The sequence below is a fragment of the Myxine glutinosa genome, chromosome 3, assembly GCF_964187855.1.
Source record: "Myxine glutinosa chromosome 3, kmMyxGlut1.1, whole genome shotgun sequence".
NCBI classification, from domain to species: domain Eukaryota; kingdom Metazoa; phylum Chordata; class Myxini; order Myxiniformes; family Myxinidae; genus Myxine; species Myxine glutinosa.
In genome coordinates this window covers 64,791,231-64,810,127 of record NC_136263.1, presented here as the reverse complement: position 1 = coordinate 64,810,127, position 18,897 = coordinate 64,791,231, and the positions used below count along the sequence as shown (strand labels likewise).

Below are 18,897 nucleotides of genomic sequence, written 5' to 3'. Positions count from 1 at the left end.
TTATTCAGAAAGTGGATGGGAGGGTTGTCCAGTCGGTCTTTTCGGAGAGACATTGTAAGAGTGTGAGATTTGTCAGGATTGAAAGACATGTTCCACTTGTTTGCCCAGTCTGTGATTTTGTCAAGGTCTGCAGAGAGTGAGGAGGCTGCAGACTGCCGATCTGAGGGATGAAGAATGGAGCGACAGAGAGTAGAGTCGTCAGCAAAGAGATAGAGAGGATTTTCAAGAGAGTCAGAGAGATCATTGATGAAGACCAGAAAAAGCACAGGGCCCAGAACACTGCCTTGGGGAACTCCAGCCTGAACAGGAAGAGGAGATGAGAGAAACCCATTCAGGGCCACACGTTGACTACGACTAGAGAGGAAGTCCGCCAGCCATGCGTGGAGATTTCCATGGATACCAAAAGAGGAGAGTTTGGTGAGCAGACCGGGGTGCCAGACTGTATCGAAGGCACGTGATATGTCAAGGGAGACTGCTCTAATTTCCTCTTTGGCATTGAGGACCTCCATCCATTGTTGAGAAAGCAGAAGCAGCATGTCCAGAGTGGAGTGTCCAGGTCTGAAACCAAATTGATGATCAGAGATCAAGCCATTGGAGAAGAGGAAAGATTTCATATCTGAAGCAATGATGGATTCCATGACTTTGCTGATAATTGGGAGAAGGCTGATTGGTCTGTAGTTGCTGGGATCTGTTTTTGCACCTTTTTTGTGCAAAGCGGTGATGTTGGCAGATTTCCAAGCAGATGGAAGATGACCTTGAGCAAAAGAGAGGGTGAAGAGAACAGAGAGAGGGAGTGAAAGAGCGGAAGAACATGATTTTAGGACCCGTGGGCTGATGCCGTCAGGTCCAGTTGCAGAATCAGAGTCGAGGGTTGACAGAAACTTTTCCACCTTGTCAGGAGGAAAGGACACAGGGTCCAGGAGCAGCTGGGTACGACTGGGTACGGTGGGTACAGAGAGGGATGGGTTTGGGACACAAGATTTAGAGGCAAACACAGAGTTGAGGCATTCGGCTTTTTCACGTGTGGAGTCAGCCGTGTGGCCATTTAAGGTGAGGGAGGGGATGGAGGGGGAACAAACACCAGAAACAGATTTCACCAGACGCCACCAGGATTTGGAAGAGGGAGACAGATAAGAGAGTTCGGTCCTGAGGACGGAGAGATATTGTTTCCTGGCTCTCCTGAGGGTGGACACACACTTGTTTCGGGCTTTGTGAAAGGAAATGAGATTTCCTTCTGTTGGATTTGCTTTCCAGGAGACGAAAGCAAGTTGTTTCTGGGCAATAGCCTCACCACAAGATTCCGTGTACCATGGACGGGAGGAAGGGTATGACAACTGAAGACGAGAAGGGATAAATCTGTGCATGAGAGAGAGCAATTTACTTTGGAAGAATTCCCAGGATGAGTTGATGTCAGAGGCAGTAGAGATGGGAGACCAGTCCAGATGATTGATGGCTGCTTGAAGACCGTGCCAGTTGGCCTGAGTGAAATGCCAGACTCGTCGATGCTGAGGAGGCTCTCTGAAAATGGTCAGAGAGATGTCCACTTTAACAAGCACATGATCAGAAGAGCCGATTGGAGCAGAAGAAGAGCAGCAGACATTTTCAGGGAAGTTAGTCATAACCAAGTCCAGAAGAGAAGATTCTCCTTTGACTGAGATCCGGGTTGGGAAATTGACAGATTGTGTCAGTCCCAGTGAGTCACAGAGGTCCTTTGCTGAAGAGCCATGGCTGGTGAGAGAGGTACCCACCCCCAGCCAACTGGCATGGTGACAGTTGAAATCACCACATATGAGGAAGAGAGAGTTGGGATGGGTAGATAGAAGTTGGTCCATATTATCAGACAGCGAGATGTAGATGGAGTCATCACTGTTTGGTGGACGGTACAACACGCATATGAACAAAAGGTGGGAGCGAAGGGGAAGCCGTAGCCAAAGGTATTCCTGGGGGTGAGGTGGAGAGAGGGCAGTGCAGGGCAAGTGAGGAAGAGAGTTTTTTTATAAAGATAGCAACCCCACCTCCAGGACGAGGCTCAGGTCTAACTTTGCTTAGACGAGTACTTTACAATGGCTATGGCCATGAGAAACATCATTTTTAGCACACCTGGAAGGTACTCGTAGTTCATTGGTGCTTATGCGATGGCGCATCATCCACCTTTCAGGCAGTCAGTCCATAAACACTTACAACTTATTCTCCGAAACTGCTGATCGGATTGTGACCAAACTTGGTACAAATGATATTTAGTATGTTGCAACTCGAGTTTGTTCACGGCATGAAAGAAAATCGGTGTCTAAGGCGGTCTACAGGGGAGTTGCCCTCCAAAATAGGTATTTGCTTTCTTCCCAGAAACAACACACGCAATTTCGATGAAACTTCATCACAACCTTCATCACCTGTGATGTACCAATGTTTATTCACGGCATTAGAAAAATCGAGGTCTAAGGGTGTGTACAGGACGGACGTGGAAGGGTTGCCCCCCAAAATAGGTATTTTTTGTTTGTTTAAAGTCTCACGATTACGTTTGTATGATTCTATATGTTTCCCTGTCTCCTAGCAACCATTGAAATTGGTTTAAAATACCGTGATACTGTTTAAAATACCTTCTGTCGGTGTGGTATACTGCTTTATCTGCTTTATTCGACTAGGTGAGCGTACAAGGGTATTGACCCTATTTGTAACTCAACTGGACTACCGTCCGGTTGAGTTCATCACATACTGAACCCTCCGGCGTCCGTCGTCTGTCGTCGTCGTCGTCTGTCGTCTGTCGTCCGGTAACTTTTCGACGTTAACACTCCAGCGTCCACAAATATCAACCGATTCTGATCAAACTTGACGTGCAGCATCCTTACCCCAAGGACCAGGTTGGTATTACATTTCAGCCCGATCCGTTGAAAAATGGCGGACTTAGGCGACCATTTTGTTTTTGGTCATGAAAACGATGTTAACACTCTAGCGTCCACAAATATTAACAGATTTTGATCAAACTTAGAATGTTTAACCCTTATCACACAAGGTAGGTTGCTATTGCATTCCAATCCGATCCGTCACAAAATGGCCGCCATAGGCCGCCATATTGTTTTCAGCTCCGAAACGACATTAAGACTTTAACGTCCACAAATATTTATGGATTTTGATCAAACTTGGTGTGTGAGACTCTTACCACACAAGGTAGGTTGCTATCTTAAGTCAAATCTAGTACAGACAACTGACCTACTTTAAAGTTGTCCAGTCAGTTCAGTTGAGTTCTGCTTCCCTGGAAGCTCTAGTTTTTTTTTTGTTTGTGAAATTGTGAAATTACAGATTGTGAAAAGTATAAAATCGTATATTCTACAAATATGTTACACGTGTTCTTCATCTTAAACCGTGCCATTCTACTTTCTATTTTACTGAGTTTTGTTTCTATCATTTTAACTTCGGATTTTAACAAACGTTATTTGTTTAAATAAAAAAAAAAACACCCAGTAAGAAAAAGGAAAAAGAAAACAATGAAATAAATTTATTAATACTGTTTGGAGTCGAACATTGGTAATCTCTAATAAGAGAACAAAAGTGCTGTGTATATCTCACATGGATTAACACGAAACGTTTTACCCTCAGGGAATCATCATCTTGAAGCTGCTTTAATTGGATAGAATTGTATGAAATGTAATTAACTTTATCATTTTACTATAATTCTGTGCATTTAACATTCATATAAAAGAGTTCCAATCTTACTGGATGTAAATAGGTTGTAACTCTTTAAGAAGAATCAGAAATGAAAACGCTGAAATATTCAAGTCCATGTTAATGACTTTGTCCATGCAAGGACAAAAAAACAAGACTCGTGGGGCCTGCACCGACTCCCAGACTCCCAGACACGTCACAATGGGAGGCTCGAGCTTCACGAGAAGCACATAACGCGCAACACGCAACAGGACTAACGTGTGCACCACTTATTACGAGTATTACAACCACGCCACAGGTATATCATCAATAATTTAAACAAAGAAAAATAATAAATAAATTACAATAAAAAATCCATGTTTCCAAATTTTTCATGAACCTCAGGCTTGCAAGGAAATCCAAATAGCAGTAGGAGCATCCATACACGAAGAGATGGATAGAGAAAAAAAAGGGTCACATGGATTACCAACTGCACCATGTGAGGTACATCATCCGTAATATGATGAGATCTTTGATGGGCGTAATCATAAGTCATACAATTATTGGGATTGCAAGGAGGTTGATTATTGAGAAAATGCGACAGAATATCGCAAAAGCACCAAAGCTTGTTATCGCTCCTATCAGAACCATCATGGTGCTGGAATTCTTTCCTTCAAATCCCATACTTTATAGGGTTCATTTTTCAGTTGTCTACTTATGTCCTTGTATAATTTCTGTACGAGTACGCTGATGGCTTATAGTGATTTTGTCCTACCTGTGATTTATGTACGGATGAACGCAACCATGATTCCTGTGCATGGAATAACTACCCCAGGAAAACTTGTGGAATTTGTGAATAAATTCCTGCATAGAGATAGTGTGGAAAAAAATCCTGACTCAATCCTGGATTCAAACCCAAGACCTCATCACCAATGCAGCAACATCCCACCGAACTATTGAGTCTTCAGTACAACCTCAGGAGAGGTTCTCACACTAACATTGCAAGCTTTATAAATAATGGCTGGTGTCTTACATCTTACACATGCCTGCTAAGCAAACTGCAAATGACACACATACAGTCACGTGAAAAAGTAAGTACACCCTTGGCTCTAATAGGTTGTATTGCCCCCTTTGGCAGAAACAACCTCAAGTAGGCGTTTCTTATAACTGTCTAACAGTCTCTGACATCGACTGGGAGAAATTTTTGCCCACTCCTCCATGCAGAATTCTTTCAGCTGTGCGATGTTTGAGGGGTTTCTTGCATGCACAGCTCGTTTCAAATCCCCCCACAACATCTCGATGGGATTTAGATCCAGGCTTTGACTTGGCCATTCCAGAACCCTCCATTTCTTTCTTTTCAGCCATTCCTTGGTGGATTTACTGGTATGTTTAGGGTCATTATCATGTTGCAAGGTCCACCTTCGGTTGAGCTTCAACTTTCCGACAGATGGCCTCACATTATCCTCAAGCACCCTCTGGTGCAATGAAGAATTCATAGTGGATTCTATGATGGTGAGCTGCCCAGGCCCTGATGCAGCAAAGCTGCCCCAAACCATAATATTTCCACCACCATGCTTTACAGTTGGTATCAGGTTCTTGTGATCAAATGCTGTCTTTGGTTTTCGCCAAACATGTCTTCTGGTACTGTAGCCAAATAGCTCTACCTTTGTCTCATCTGTCCAGAGCACATTGTTCTAGAAGTGCTGGTCTTTGCCACAGTGTTCATTGGCAAACTTTAGTCTTGCCCTGATGTTCTTTCTGGACAGCAATGGTTTCCTCCTGGCACACCTCCCATGTAGATCAAATTTGTGCAGCCTCTTTCTAATGGTAGATTCGTGCACTTTGACATCAACAGTAGCTACCTGTAGGTCCCGTGATGACATTGTGGGGTTCATAGAGACTTCTTTCAGCATCTTGCGGTCTGCCCTAGGGCTGAACTTGCTGGGGCGGCCTGGCCTGAACAAGTTGGCAGTTGTTTGGAATCTTCCCCACTTGTAGATGATCTTCCGGACAGTCGAATGATTGATTTCAAATTGTTTGGAGATCTTTTAAAATCCCTTCCCAGACTCATAGGCATCTATAACCTTCTTTCTGAAGGCCTCAGAGAGCTCTTTTGATCTAGGCATGGTGACACCGCACACTTCAACAACAAAAAGAAAACCAAACTAAATGTCTGAGGTTTAAATAAGACAGGTTCCTCCAAGATCCTCTCTAACGATGTTCTAATCATTTGCACCTGAGCTGGTGCACCTGAGTCTAATTTTAGGTATTTGAAGTAGTGATAAATGTAGGGGTGTACTTACTTTTTCCACATGCAAAATTTGCATTTATGTTTATTTAAATTATACAATGGATGACAAAATGTAAATGTTTCATGATATTTGTTATATTATATCACCTTTATCTATCAATATTGTTGAAATGAAGATCAAATAGCTGTATGTTGAAATATGTTGAAAAAGTCAAAACTTTATATGGGGTGTACTTACTTTTTTACATGACTGTGTATATATACTGTATATTCAACCAGGATATTCTAGTTTTGTATTTTTAACTAATTTCTGAAATTTGTAGAGGTTGTTTTTCATTTGGAAATTGTAGGTTACAATACGATATGTAAATAAAGGTGGAAAAACTCTGATTTAATGCACTTTAATTCTAAGCTATAAGCTAACCAAAGGTGAAAAATTTGAAAGTGTGTGTAGACTTTCTATAGGCTACTTTTAAACTACTTTAAACTACTTCTGGGAGTTCAGACGGTATATATATATACCGATCTCGTATACGTTATAGCGAGATGCGTATATCGATCACCAGAACCGATCTCAAAAAGTGAGATGCATATATCTATCACTGGTGTCAGTTTTACCTGACAAAGGAAAAAAAAAAAAAAAAAACTTAACCGAACCAACAACATCGCGTAGGCAACAATCCATTTCATCAACAATTACATCAACCAACCATCCATCAACATGTCTATTTCGGCAATTGACACCGTTTATGGGATCGTTTTCTCACATGCCGACTCTATATATATATATATCACCGTATATCTATCATCGGCACCGATCTTGTATAGCGAGATGCGTTTTACCTGACAAAGTTACATTAAAAAAACTAACAGCAGAACGAGAATCCCAGCCTCGCTTAAATAAATGCATTTATACACTTAGTTATAAAATCGCAAGATATGGTCAATTTTGTCAGATTTCACTCCAGATTTGGACATTATTTAGTCTACAGCATTCAATCCTCCTATCCGAATCCAGATTTTGATTATATGCTTCAATTACGTAATGATAAAATCGATCGTGTTTCCAAGGCAAGGTATGTTTGAGTAGGCCGAAACAAAATGGCGGCTTAAGAACCCAGCGAGGTGCAGTGGGCTGACCAAGATGGCGGGCAGCCATATTGGTAAACCACCGCATTGGGTTTTTTTTCTTTTGAGCACCTCGTTAATCATCTTCAAAAAGGTTGTTATAACACACCCAAACACCCAGTTTTCATCCTTGCAATCTGTTGGAGGTCCAGGTGTATGCATGAAGTTTGGGGCCATTAGGTTTCATGGTTTTGGAGTTATGGAGGAGATGGACAGACAGACGGACACTGCCTTTTATTATTATCGATACAGTCGTGGCCAAAAATATTGCCACCCTTGCAATTTTTTCAAATAATGCACCATTTCTTCCAGAAAATTGTTGAAATAAAAATATATATTGGTATCCACACATGTATTTCTTTGGTTTGGAGTGGAACAAAACAAAAAAAGTTGAAAAGATTACTAAATCTTAGCTTATTCCACACAAAAATCCTAAAATGGCCCAGACAATATTATTGGCACCTTTTATAAGTTGTTAGAAATAATTATATTTCAAGCAGGTGATTCTCCTTTACTTTGGAATTGAACTCACCTGTTGTGAGTTGCAGGTGCCTGAAATATAAAAATCACTCACTCAACCAGTTTGAATAGAGAAAAGGAGTCATTCTGCAGTTTTGTGTCACTGTATGTACCGCAATGAGCATGGAGAAAAAAAAGAAAACCATAGAATTGTCTGAGGAGGTCAGACACAAGAATGTAGCCAAGCATGGACAATCTCAAGGCTACAAGTCCATCTCCAGAGACCTTGATGTTCCTGTGTCCACTGTATGCAATGTTGTTAGGAAGTTTAAAGCCCATGGCACTGTAGCCACCTCCCTGAACGTGGCTGCAAGAGAAAACTTGATCGAAGATTGCAGCGAAGGATTGTTCGAATGGTGGAGAAGGCACCTCGATCAACTGCCAAACAGATTTAAGCTGACCTTCAGACACAAGGTACAACAGTTTCAACTCGCACCATCCGTCACCAACTCAATGAAAGGGGGTTCTATGGTAGGAGGACCCCACTGCTGAGAGAGAGACATAAGAAAGCCCGACTGGAGTTTGCCACAACACACATGCACAAGCCAAAATCCTTCTGTGAAAATGTCCTGTGGACAGATGAGGCCAAATTAGAGCTTTTTGGTAAAGCACATCATCTCTATGTTTACAGAAAACAAAATTAAGCCTGAATGAGGCTTGCTGTGCTGCCTCTGGCACTGGGTGCCTTGAATGTGTGCATGGCATCATGAAATCGGGAGATTACCAAGTCATTTTGGAGCGCAATATTCAACCCAGTGTCAGAAAGCTGGGTCTCCGTCGAAGGTCATGGGTCTTGTAGCAGGACAATGACCCCAAACACACTTGAAAAAGCACCCAGGAATGGTTCAAGACAAAATGCTGGACTGTTCTGAAGTGGCCTATAATGAGTCCAGATCTAAATCCCATTGAACACCTGTGGAGAGATCTGAAAACAGCAGTTGGGAGAAGGAACCCTTTAAATCTGGGAGAACTGGAGCAGTTTTCACAAGAAGAGTGGGCCAAACTGGCAGTAGAGAGATGTTGGAAGCTCATTCATGGCTATTGGAAGCACTTGACTGCAGTTATTTTGTCCAAAGGCCGTGCTACCAAATATTAAGTCTAGGGTGTCAATAATTTTGTCAATGCCATTTATTTTCTGATTTCTGATTTAAAAGGATATATTAAGTTCTGAATCAAAACCCAAGGTTCTGTAATATTAACAGTGAAATAAAGAATTTTTGAGACCAAATACTTTTGTCAATTTCAACTTATTTTTAGAGAAAATTGTTGAGTTATTTGAAAAAGGTGCAAGGGTGCCAATATTTTTGGCCACGACTGTACAAAACATTTACAGTGGCCTGCAAAATATTCACCCCCTCACAATAATGCCACATTTAGATGAATTACGAATTATGTAGAAACAATTTTTCCAAATGAACTTTTTTATTCATAACTGAAGATATCAAACAAAACAATGTTATATTTGAAGGAGGTTACATGTCAGGAATACCTGCAAAAACATTAAACAAATCAAAATTCACTGGTTGCAAAAGTATTCTGCCGCTTGGGTCAGTACTTGGGGGAAGCAGCTTTTCCAGCAATGACTGCTACGAGTCTTTTTGGGTAGGTCTCTATCAGCTTTCCACAGTGGGATGGTGAAATCTTTGCCCATTCCTCATGTGAAAATTGTTCTTGCTCTGCCAAGTTTGAGGGGGATCATCGATGGACTGCAATCTTCAAGTCTCGCCATAAATGTTCAGTTGGGTTCAAGTCAGGACCTTGACTGGGCCACTCAAGAACATTTATTTTCTTCTCATTCAGCCAATCCAGTGTGGCTTTAGCTTTGTGCTCTGGATCATTGTCCTGCTGAAATGTGAATCTCCTACCCAGTTTCAGATTAATGGCTGACTCAAGCAGTTTTTCATCAAGGATTCTCCTGTACTTTGCACTGTCCATTGTCTCTTCTATCCTGACAATCTTGCCAGTCACTGCTGATGAAAAGCAGCCGCATAACATGATGATGCCACCACCATGCTTACCAGTAGGAATGGTGTTGAGTGGTGATGTGCAGTGTTAGATTTGCGTCAGATGTAACGCTTTTAATTTGGACCAAAAAGTTCAATTTTTGTCTCGTCTGGCCACAAAAGGTTTTCTCCACATGCCTGCAGAATCATCAAGATGCTTTTTTTTGCAAACTCAATACGAGCTTTTAGATGTTTCTTTTTCAGTAATGGCTTCTTTCTTGCCTCCTGTCCATTGAGGCCAGCTTTGTGAAGGGAATGGGACATTGTTGATTGATGAACACTGACCCCCATCTCGGACATAGAGCCTTGCATATCTTTCAAAGTCAGTGTTCGATTTACAGTGAGATCACAAACCAGTTTCCTGCTTGCCCGGCGGCTGAGATTGGATGTGGCACCTGATCTGGATAGAGTCCGGGTGGTATGACACGTCTTCTATGTCCTAATGATGGATTTCACCATACTCAAAGGGATTATGAGTGACTTTGAAATCTTCTTTTAATCCTCTCCTGAACGGTGCTTCTCCACCACTTTATGTCTGACTTCTTTGGAAAGCTCCTTGGTCTTCATGTTTGTCTTGTTGGTTGACCAAGTGAGTTGCACCTTAAACTCAGATAAGTGGGGGAGATTGATTTTTAAGTTTGATTACATACAGGTGAAACCGATTACACTTCTTTTGTAACCTTTCAAACAAATAATTTCCTCCTGAAGTGACTTAGGGATAATTAGGCAAAGGGTTTGAATACTTTTCCAACTGAGAATTGTCTGATTTTCCATTAATCTGACTTATTCACATTTTATCTGCATGTTTTAGCTTAATCATGTTGGAGCACCTTGTGAAGACTCTATATATTAAGTTTGAGCATCATGAAAGCATCATGAAATAAGCCCAGGTGGCATAAACGTGTGAAAATGTGAAAACTTTGAAGGGGGGGGATGGGGGGGGGGTGAATACTTTTATAGGCCACTGTATATTAGTGAGTTTGTAGTGAATGAGTGAGTGGTTAGAAAGAGGTTTACATTATATATATATGTATATATATATATATATATATATATATATATATATATATATATATGTATATGTATATATATATATATATATATATATATATATATATATATATATATATATATATATATATATATATATATATATATATATATATAAATATATAAATAAATATATAAATATATATATATGCTTCTTTTTTTTAATAAGGAAAAGGCAAGAGACTCACCCTCCAGGAGGGGTCCGCGTGACGATAATAACAGAAGTTATCAGTGATCCATTTGTAAATGGCTGCCAATGTCATTTTACTTCTCTTGCTTGCCTTCATAGCCATGCAGATGAGCGTTGCATACGAAAATGGCGGTTTGACACTATAGTTTGTCTTGTAGTCCACCTCAATGGGAGGCAGAAGAGGCTTCAGAGAAGGCCGAGCCGCTCCATCTCGGACACCTGCCGTGTCTCCTTCCTGTGGAGATGTCGGTCCGTCGATTCCGACTTGGCTGTACCCTGGTGCTACAAAAGGCAGCGACGACGGTTCATCATCCCTGGGACGCTCGATCGAGTAGCTCTGGAGCCACTGTAAGCTGGTGAGACTGTCGTCAACAGTGATGGCGCCCCGATCATTGTCGCGGTCATCAGGATGCAGTAGCTGCCAGTTGGCCTTGAAGCGGTCGGCGATAGCGGGGATTGTGAGAACAGGCATGGCGATGCCGATTTAGGATCTTGCACCCTGTGAAAAACATCTGGTTTTAACACATTTTCAAGAATAGTTGTGCATCTATCGATATACTCATTTTACTACATATAAGAATAGCTGCCAAACTTTTCTTCATCACCAATAAATCAGTCCATATTACATAAAACAATTGTCTGCATTGTTCAAGCTCATGGACAATATGTTAGCGGTTGGGGTGCCGGCTTGGGATCCTAGGATCCTGGGTTTGAATCCCGGTCGATCGCTGAATTAACACCAGGAGAGTTGACTCAGCCTGTCATCCTTCTGAGGTCGGCAAATTGAGCAGCAGTTCACTGGTGATTCCCTGTGTGTCGCAAGAGGCGACAAGAGGGGACACCCGACGGGGACTCTGGAGGGGACAACCGACGGGGACTCTGGAGGGGACAACCGACGGGGACTCTGGAGGGGACACCCAACGGGGACTCTGGAGGGGACACCCGACGGGGACTCTGGAGGGGACAGCCGACGGGGACTCTGGAGGGGACAGCCGACGGGGACTCTGGAGGGGACACCCGATGGGGACTCTGGGGTCTGGAGGGGACACCTGACGGGGACTCTGGAGGTGACACCCGCAGGAAGGGCATCCGGCCATAAAACATTGCTTCAAAAAGGGGACCCGAAAAAGGTCAACCCCCGCCCTGCGGGGAAAAATGGCCTCTAATGGTGGTTTTTCTATGTCCTAATCTCAGCTGCGCTTGCTCACATATTTGATCTCTAACTGATGCGAAAAAAATCTCCCTTTTCGAATACTTTTGCAACTACCACTCAAAACTCTGCGAAAGTATTTCATAGCTTTGTATTAATTGTCATTCCCTGACCCATTATATCAATCATAAGAAGTAACAGATCTGGCACTAACTTATGTCATGTTTGATTCCATGTTGACATATACTGAACAATTAATTGTATCATTATGATCCTTATCCTTGAGTAAGTCCTCCTTTACTAGGTTGGCATAAATACCTGAGGTGTAGGTTACCGGGCTGGCATGGCACACTCACTTCTGAGCTGTATAGCCTGGGTTTAAATCCGGACCCAGATATATTAACTGTCATCCCAGGCTTCCCAGGGTGTTTCGCAGGCAGGGCGATTCATCAATGTACTGTATGTGGCATCGCTCGGGCGGGCATGAAACTGGCGTCTGGTCTACCGGCATTAGTTGGTGGATGTTAATATGTTAATATTCCCACGGTTTCCTTCGTGAAGAGTAGGCGAGCTATCGCCAGCACCTTGACAAAATTCCAATTTCCTACCCTAACTACCTAATCGAACGTCAGGGGACTGCCTGGCCAGCCGGTTCGTGAAAGACTTGATCGTCCATTGAAGTAGAAAATAGCACTCTCCAGACAGGATGTAAAGTTATGACAAATCATTATTGACATGATCACATCAACCGATGCCTGCAGAATCATCAAGATGCGTTTTGATATCTGATGATGTGACTGTTGCCTTTTGGGTGGTAGTGCAGGACAATGCCGTGGGGAGATCTCTCCCATCCCGCTACCTTTACCTTCTCCACCCCCGTCTTCCCATTATCTTTTACCATATCCCTTTTTACCTCTGTACAGTACATTTTCTCCAGTTTACTTTGGATTTCGGATTAGAGAGAGCAGTTTACTTTGGAAGAATTCCCAGGATGAGTTGATGTCAGAGGCAGTAGAGATGGTAGACGAGTCCAGATGTTTGATGGCTGCTTGAAGACCATGACAGTCAACCTGAGTGAAATGCCATACTCGTTGGCGCTGAGGAGGCTCTCTGAGAATGGTCAGAGAGATGTCCACTTTGACAAGCACATGATCAGATGAGCCGATTGGAGCAGAAGAAGAGCAGCAGACATTTGCAGGGAAGTTAGTCATAACCAAGTCCAGAAGAGAAGATGCTCCGTTGACTGAGATCCGGGTCGGGAAATTGACAGATTGACTCAGTCCCAGTTTCTCCCCTATTATTTCCACTTGTCTCATTCCCAACACCTGCACTCCACCACCCCACATATATACATATGTCCATGTGCAAATGGCCCTTTCAAGGATATTAGTTTGTAAAATGGACGGTGTTGTTCCTCAACATTAACTTACTAATGCAGTTATTTTGAGTTGTTGCTTCTGCTGTTCCTGCTGCTGCTATTGTTGCTGTGCATGTTGTTGTTTAGAACCCATGAAGTGTGATGTTGACTTTTCTGGATCAATACACAAATTACGTCACATGGTGTTGAACTATCTGAACTTGGGGTGTCCATTCCTCCAAGAGCATTGGTTTAGTCACGTGATGGTTCTGTTTGGTCTCCTGGCCTTTCAGAGGATTGTTTGTGTTGATAAATGAAGTGAACCAGTGTTTTTTTTCTTGTCAAATGACAAATGCGCAGGGTAGTTGTGTACGAAAAGGTGTCTTGTTTGGGCTGTTATAAGATACAGTATTTCATGTCTTCCAAGTATTTCACCTTCTGTAAGATTTATTTTGAGTTTCGATAAATACCCTGCTGGCAAGTAAAAGTTATAAGCAATGTATTCTATGTTCATGTTCGGTGCAAAATATTTTTAAAACTTTATAGGAACATCTATCATTGAAATATTGAATAAACGTTTGTCTGCTGAAGGTGAAGACAATGGTATATCAGATCACAAATCGATGACAATTGATGAAGTCTCATACACATAGGACACGGAACACCCGACGGGGACTCTGGAGGGGACACCCGACGGGGACTCTGGAGGGGACACCCGACGGGGACTCTGGAGGGGACACCCGACGGGACTCTGGATTCTGGAGGGAACACCCGACGGGGACTCTGGAGTCTGGAGGGAACACCCGACGGGGACTCTGGTGTCTGGAGGGAACACCCGACGGGGACTCTGGAGTCTGGAGGGAACACCCGACGGGGACTCTGGAGGGGACACCCGACGGGGACTCTGGAGCCTGGAGGGGACACCCGACGGGGACTCTGGAGCCTGGAGGGGACACCCGACGGGGACTCTGGAGTCTGGAGGGAACACCCGACAGGGACTCTGGAGTCTGGAGGGGACACCCGACGGGGACTCTGGAGGGGACACCCGACGGGGACTCTGGAGGGGATACCCGACGGGGACTCTGGAGTCTGGAGGGAACACCCGACGGGGACTCTGGAGTCTGGAGGGAACACCCGACGGGGACTCTGGAGTCTGGAGGGAACACCCGACGGGGACTCTGGAGGGGACAACCGATGGGGACTCTGGAGGGGACACCCGACGGGGACTCTGGAGGGGACACCCGACGGGGACTCTGGAGGGGATACCCGACGGGGACTCTGGACTCTGGAGGGGACACCCGACGGGGACTCTGGAGGGGACACCCGACGGGGACTCTGGAGGGGACACCCGACGGGGACTCTGGAGGGGATACCCGACGGGGACTCTGGACTCTGGAGGGGACACCCGACGGGGACTCTGGAGGGGACACCCGACGGGGACTCTGGAGGGGACACCCGACGGGGACTCTGGAGGGGATACCCGACGGGGACTCTGGAGGGGATACCCGACGGGGACTCTGGAGGGGACACCCGACGGGGACTCTGGAGGGGACACCCGACGGGGACTCTGGAGGGGACACCCGACGGGGACTCTGGAGGGGATACCCGACGGGGACTCTGGACTCTGGAGGGGACACCCGACGGGGACTCTGGAGGGGACACCCGACGGGGACTCTGGAGGGGACACCCGACGGGGACTCTGGAGGGGACACCCGACGGGACTCTGGATTCTGGAGGGAACACCCGACGGGGACTCTGGAGTCTGGAGGGAACACCCGACGGGGACTCTGGTGTCTGGAGGGAACACCCGACGGGGACTCTGGAGTCTGGAGGGAACACCCGATGGGGACTCTGGAGGGGACACCCGACGGGGACTCTGGAGCCTGGAGGGGACACCCGACGGGGACTCTGGAGCCTGGAGGGGACACCCGACGGGGACTCTGGAGTCTGGAGGGAACACCCGACGGGGACTCTGGAGTCTGGAGGGGACACCCGACGGGGACTCTGGAGGGGACACCCGACGGGGACTCTGGAGGGGATACCCGACGGGGACTCTGGAGTCTGGAGGGAACACCCGACGGGGACTCTGGAGTCTGGAGGGAACACCCGACGGGGACTCTGGAGTCTGGAGGGAACACCCGACGGGGACTCTGGAGGGGACAACCGATGGGGACTCTGGAGGGGACACCCGACGGGGACTCTGGAGGGGACACCCGACGGGGACTCTGGAGGGGATACCCGACGGGGACTCTGGACTCTGGAGGGGACACCCGACGGGGACTCTGGAGGGGACACCCGACGGGGACTCTGGAGGGGACACCCGACGGGGACTCTGGAGGGGATACCCGACGGGGACTCTGGACTCTGGAGGGGACACCCGACGGGGACTCTGGAGGGGACACCCGACGGGGACTCTGGAGGGGACACCCGACGGGGACTCTGGAGGGGACACCCGACGGGGACTCTGGAGGGGACACCCGACGGGGACTCTGGAGGGGATACCGGACGGGGACCCTGGAGGGAACACCCGACGGGAACTCTGGAGTCTGGAGGGAACACCCGACGGGGACTCTGGAGTCTGGAGGGAACACCCGACGGGGACTCTGGACGGAACTCCCAGTGGAGACTGACGTGGACACTGGATAGAACCCTGATGAAATACTTCGCTGAAAGCTTTGGAAACCTGTTGGTATTACAAAGGCATGAGATCAAAGTGAATGTCCTCAAAGTGTTGTTTCAATCAGACTGCTCCTTCAGCACACGTCAAAAATTAAACAAAGTGAATGAGGGAAAAAACCAAACTATGGCTCGAGAAAGTTTGACTTTGCGCACTTTATATACTTAATGATGGGAAGGAACATGAGAGAGAAAGTTGCCTGAATTTCAACGTTGATTTCTTTCAAAACCCATGTGGTCCTCATGTGATGGTTCAAATCTACAACTGTAAGGAATATGAAAAGAGAAACTTGCATTGGGGATAAAAACGTTCCCTATATTCCTTCATCCTTCTCTATCCATTTCCATCCTTCCTCCTCTATAATGCAGTTGAAAAGAAACAGACCATCCTTGTGTGCTGTACCAAATGTTTTACCAAATGTGTGAAATGAATGTCCCCCGCAAATCAGAGATGACAGGTGGAGACTTTGATGTGACCGATGCATGTTCTGATGGAGGAATCTCGAGGGAAAATATTTTGTTCGTTAACTTTTGGAGAAACAAATCCTTGAAAGAAAATAAATAAATAAAAAAGCAGACTTGATCGAGAAGTTACGAGATCTTAAGACTGTTCAGCAAATATGGACTCGTGTCCCCCTGCTCTTGCGAGTTTTGTCTTTGTATTCACTCCATCGATAAATGTAGACAAGGTTGTCCGAATCCGTGAGAAATGTGCAGATTGGAACCTTCACCCTTATCTGCTCCACCGAGCGCAAGCAAAATGCATCATTCGAACATCTTTACTTATTACTATTCACAACTCCTTGCGTTAAAAACAAGGTCCGGTTTTTTCCCATTCATTCAACGTTCGACACAATCTGTGTCATGCTGAGAGAGTGATGGGATTGAAACTGGATGTTCGACATTCATTTTGAACGTCTTCACGCCTTTATATTGCAAATCTTTCAGCAAAGTATCCCATGAAGGTCCCTTATGGAGTCTTTCTCTCATCCAGTATCCCACGGGGGTCCTGACCTGCAATATCCCAGTGAGGATCCAGACCATGAGTATCCCAGTGAGGGTCCGTACCAAGAGTATCCCAGTGAGGATCCGTACCATGAGTACCCCAGTGAGGGTCCCCACCATGAGTATCCCACCGAGGGTCCTCAGCATGAGTATCCCAGTGAGGGTCCGTACCATGAGAATCCCAGTGAGGGTCCGTACCATGAGTATCCCAGTGAGGAACCGTACCATGACGATCCCAGTGAGGGTCCGTACCATGAGAATCCCAGTGAGGGTCCGTACCATGAGAATCCCAGTGAGGGTCCGTACCATGAGTATCCCAGTGAGGAACCGTACCATGAGTATCCCAGTGAGGATCCGTACCATGAGAATCCCAGTGAGGGTCCATACCATGAGTATCCCAGTGAGGAACCGTACCATGACGATCCCAGTGAGGGTCCCCACCATGAGTATCCCACTGAGGGTCCGCACCATGAGTATCCTAGTGAGGGTCCCCACCATGAGTATCCCAGTGAGAGCCCGCACCATGAGTATCCCAGTGAGAGTCCGCACCATGAGTATCTCAGTGAGATTCCGCACCATGAGTATCCCAGTAAGGGTCCCCACCATGCATGAGTATCCCAGTGAGGGTCCCGACCAGAATTCCGCGGGGGGTTCCTGATCTGTAACCCACGGGAGTCCCGACCAGCATATGATCCCATGGTCTATTAGCACCGTGACAATAAAACTGTTACGGTACATATGAGATAAATACCAGTACGATCACTACTACTACTACTACTACTACTACTACTACTACTACTACTACTACTACTTGTTTGCCTGAGCTTGCATGAGCTCTGAACGCAAATCTCTGTAACCTTTCCAACAAAAGCACTACTACTACTACTACCACTACTACTACTACTACTACTACTACTACTACTACTACTACTACTACTACTACTACTACTACCATTAATCGTACTTCAATGTGCCCGATTGCTCCCACCTTCTAGTGGAGTCGGTCGGAAAGGTTTGTTGTCCCAAGTCTTTCACGAACTGGCTGTCAATTCACCTGAAGCTGAATCTGGCAGGATTTTATTGAGAGTGTCGGTGAAAACTCACCAACTCTTCACGATAGACACCGTGGGATCTATAAGGTCCACAACCAACGCTAGCAGCCAGGACACCCAGCTTAACGTCCATTCGAAGGACGGTGCACTTCGTGATGGCCTGGGTAGCACCGATCGGGTAGTGCATAGTGTCGGGAATCGAACCGACAACTCAAAGGTAAATGTATGTGTGTGTATGTATATATATACATATATGAGTGTTGTGTGTGTTTGAAGTATTAAACTTTTACAAGTGCTTATTTTAAAATATATTTGTGACTTTTAAGTTCGCTAAACGTGTTAGGTATTAAACTTTATGTCACGAAATGAAAATTACTAAAACACAATTTTTTAAATATGTCAAACATTTTCAGGTAAAGGTGATAATAAATAAATAATCTTACCAGCCAAATCTGTTTCCCCAGGAGGAGACTTTCCAGCAGAAGAGCTTTTATGACGCTCGGGGAATTCCTTAAAATCCGAGCTTTTGGACCTGAGACTTTAATGCAGAGGAATCTCGCTTCTTCTTCTTCTTCTTTTTCCTCCTCTTCTTCAAGGACTCGGTGCGCGCTCCCCGTCCCCCCGGCGCGCGCATCCCGCACGCACCAAGCGAACGCGCTGCGCGAACAAAACCCCCCACGTGCTTTAAAAGGCACCACGATCACGGCCATTGGTCGGCTCTCCCTGCATGACGTCACACATTGTACCTGAGAGCCATTTGCGCGCCGTTTGTTCGCCTCGAGAGGGCGCACGTCCGTAAGAAATGATGCTGAGTGCAGGAGGACGTCGTGGCCGTGGAGATTGAAATGTGCCACGGTGTGAAGGACAAACGGACACA

The 18,897-nt window shown here is 45.5% G+C and overlaps 1 protein-coding gene across 1 annotated transcript in view; it reads right to left on the bottom strand.

Annotated features, from left to right (window-relative positions):
- LOC137424217 (forkhead box protein J1-B-like) overlaps window positions 1-18,653 on the bottom strand; it is an 80,883-nt gene extending 62,230 nt beyond the window's left edge. The window contains exons 1-2 of the mRNA XM_068111681.2: window positions 18,464-18,653; window positions 10,779-11,279 (exon numbers count right to left, since the gene is read on the bottom strand). Of these exons, the coding sequence (XP_067967782.1) occupies window positions 10,779-11,252 (474 nt within the window). The 5' untranslated portion in view covers window positions 11,253-11,279; window positions 18,464-18,653. The remainder of the gene's footprint in view (window positions 1-10,778; window positions 11,280-18,463) is intronic.
- Between the last annotated feature and the right edge of the window lie 244 nt (window positions 18,654-18,897).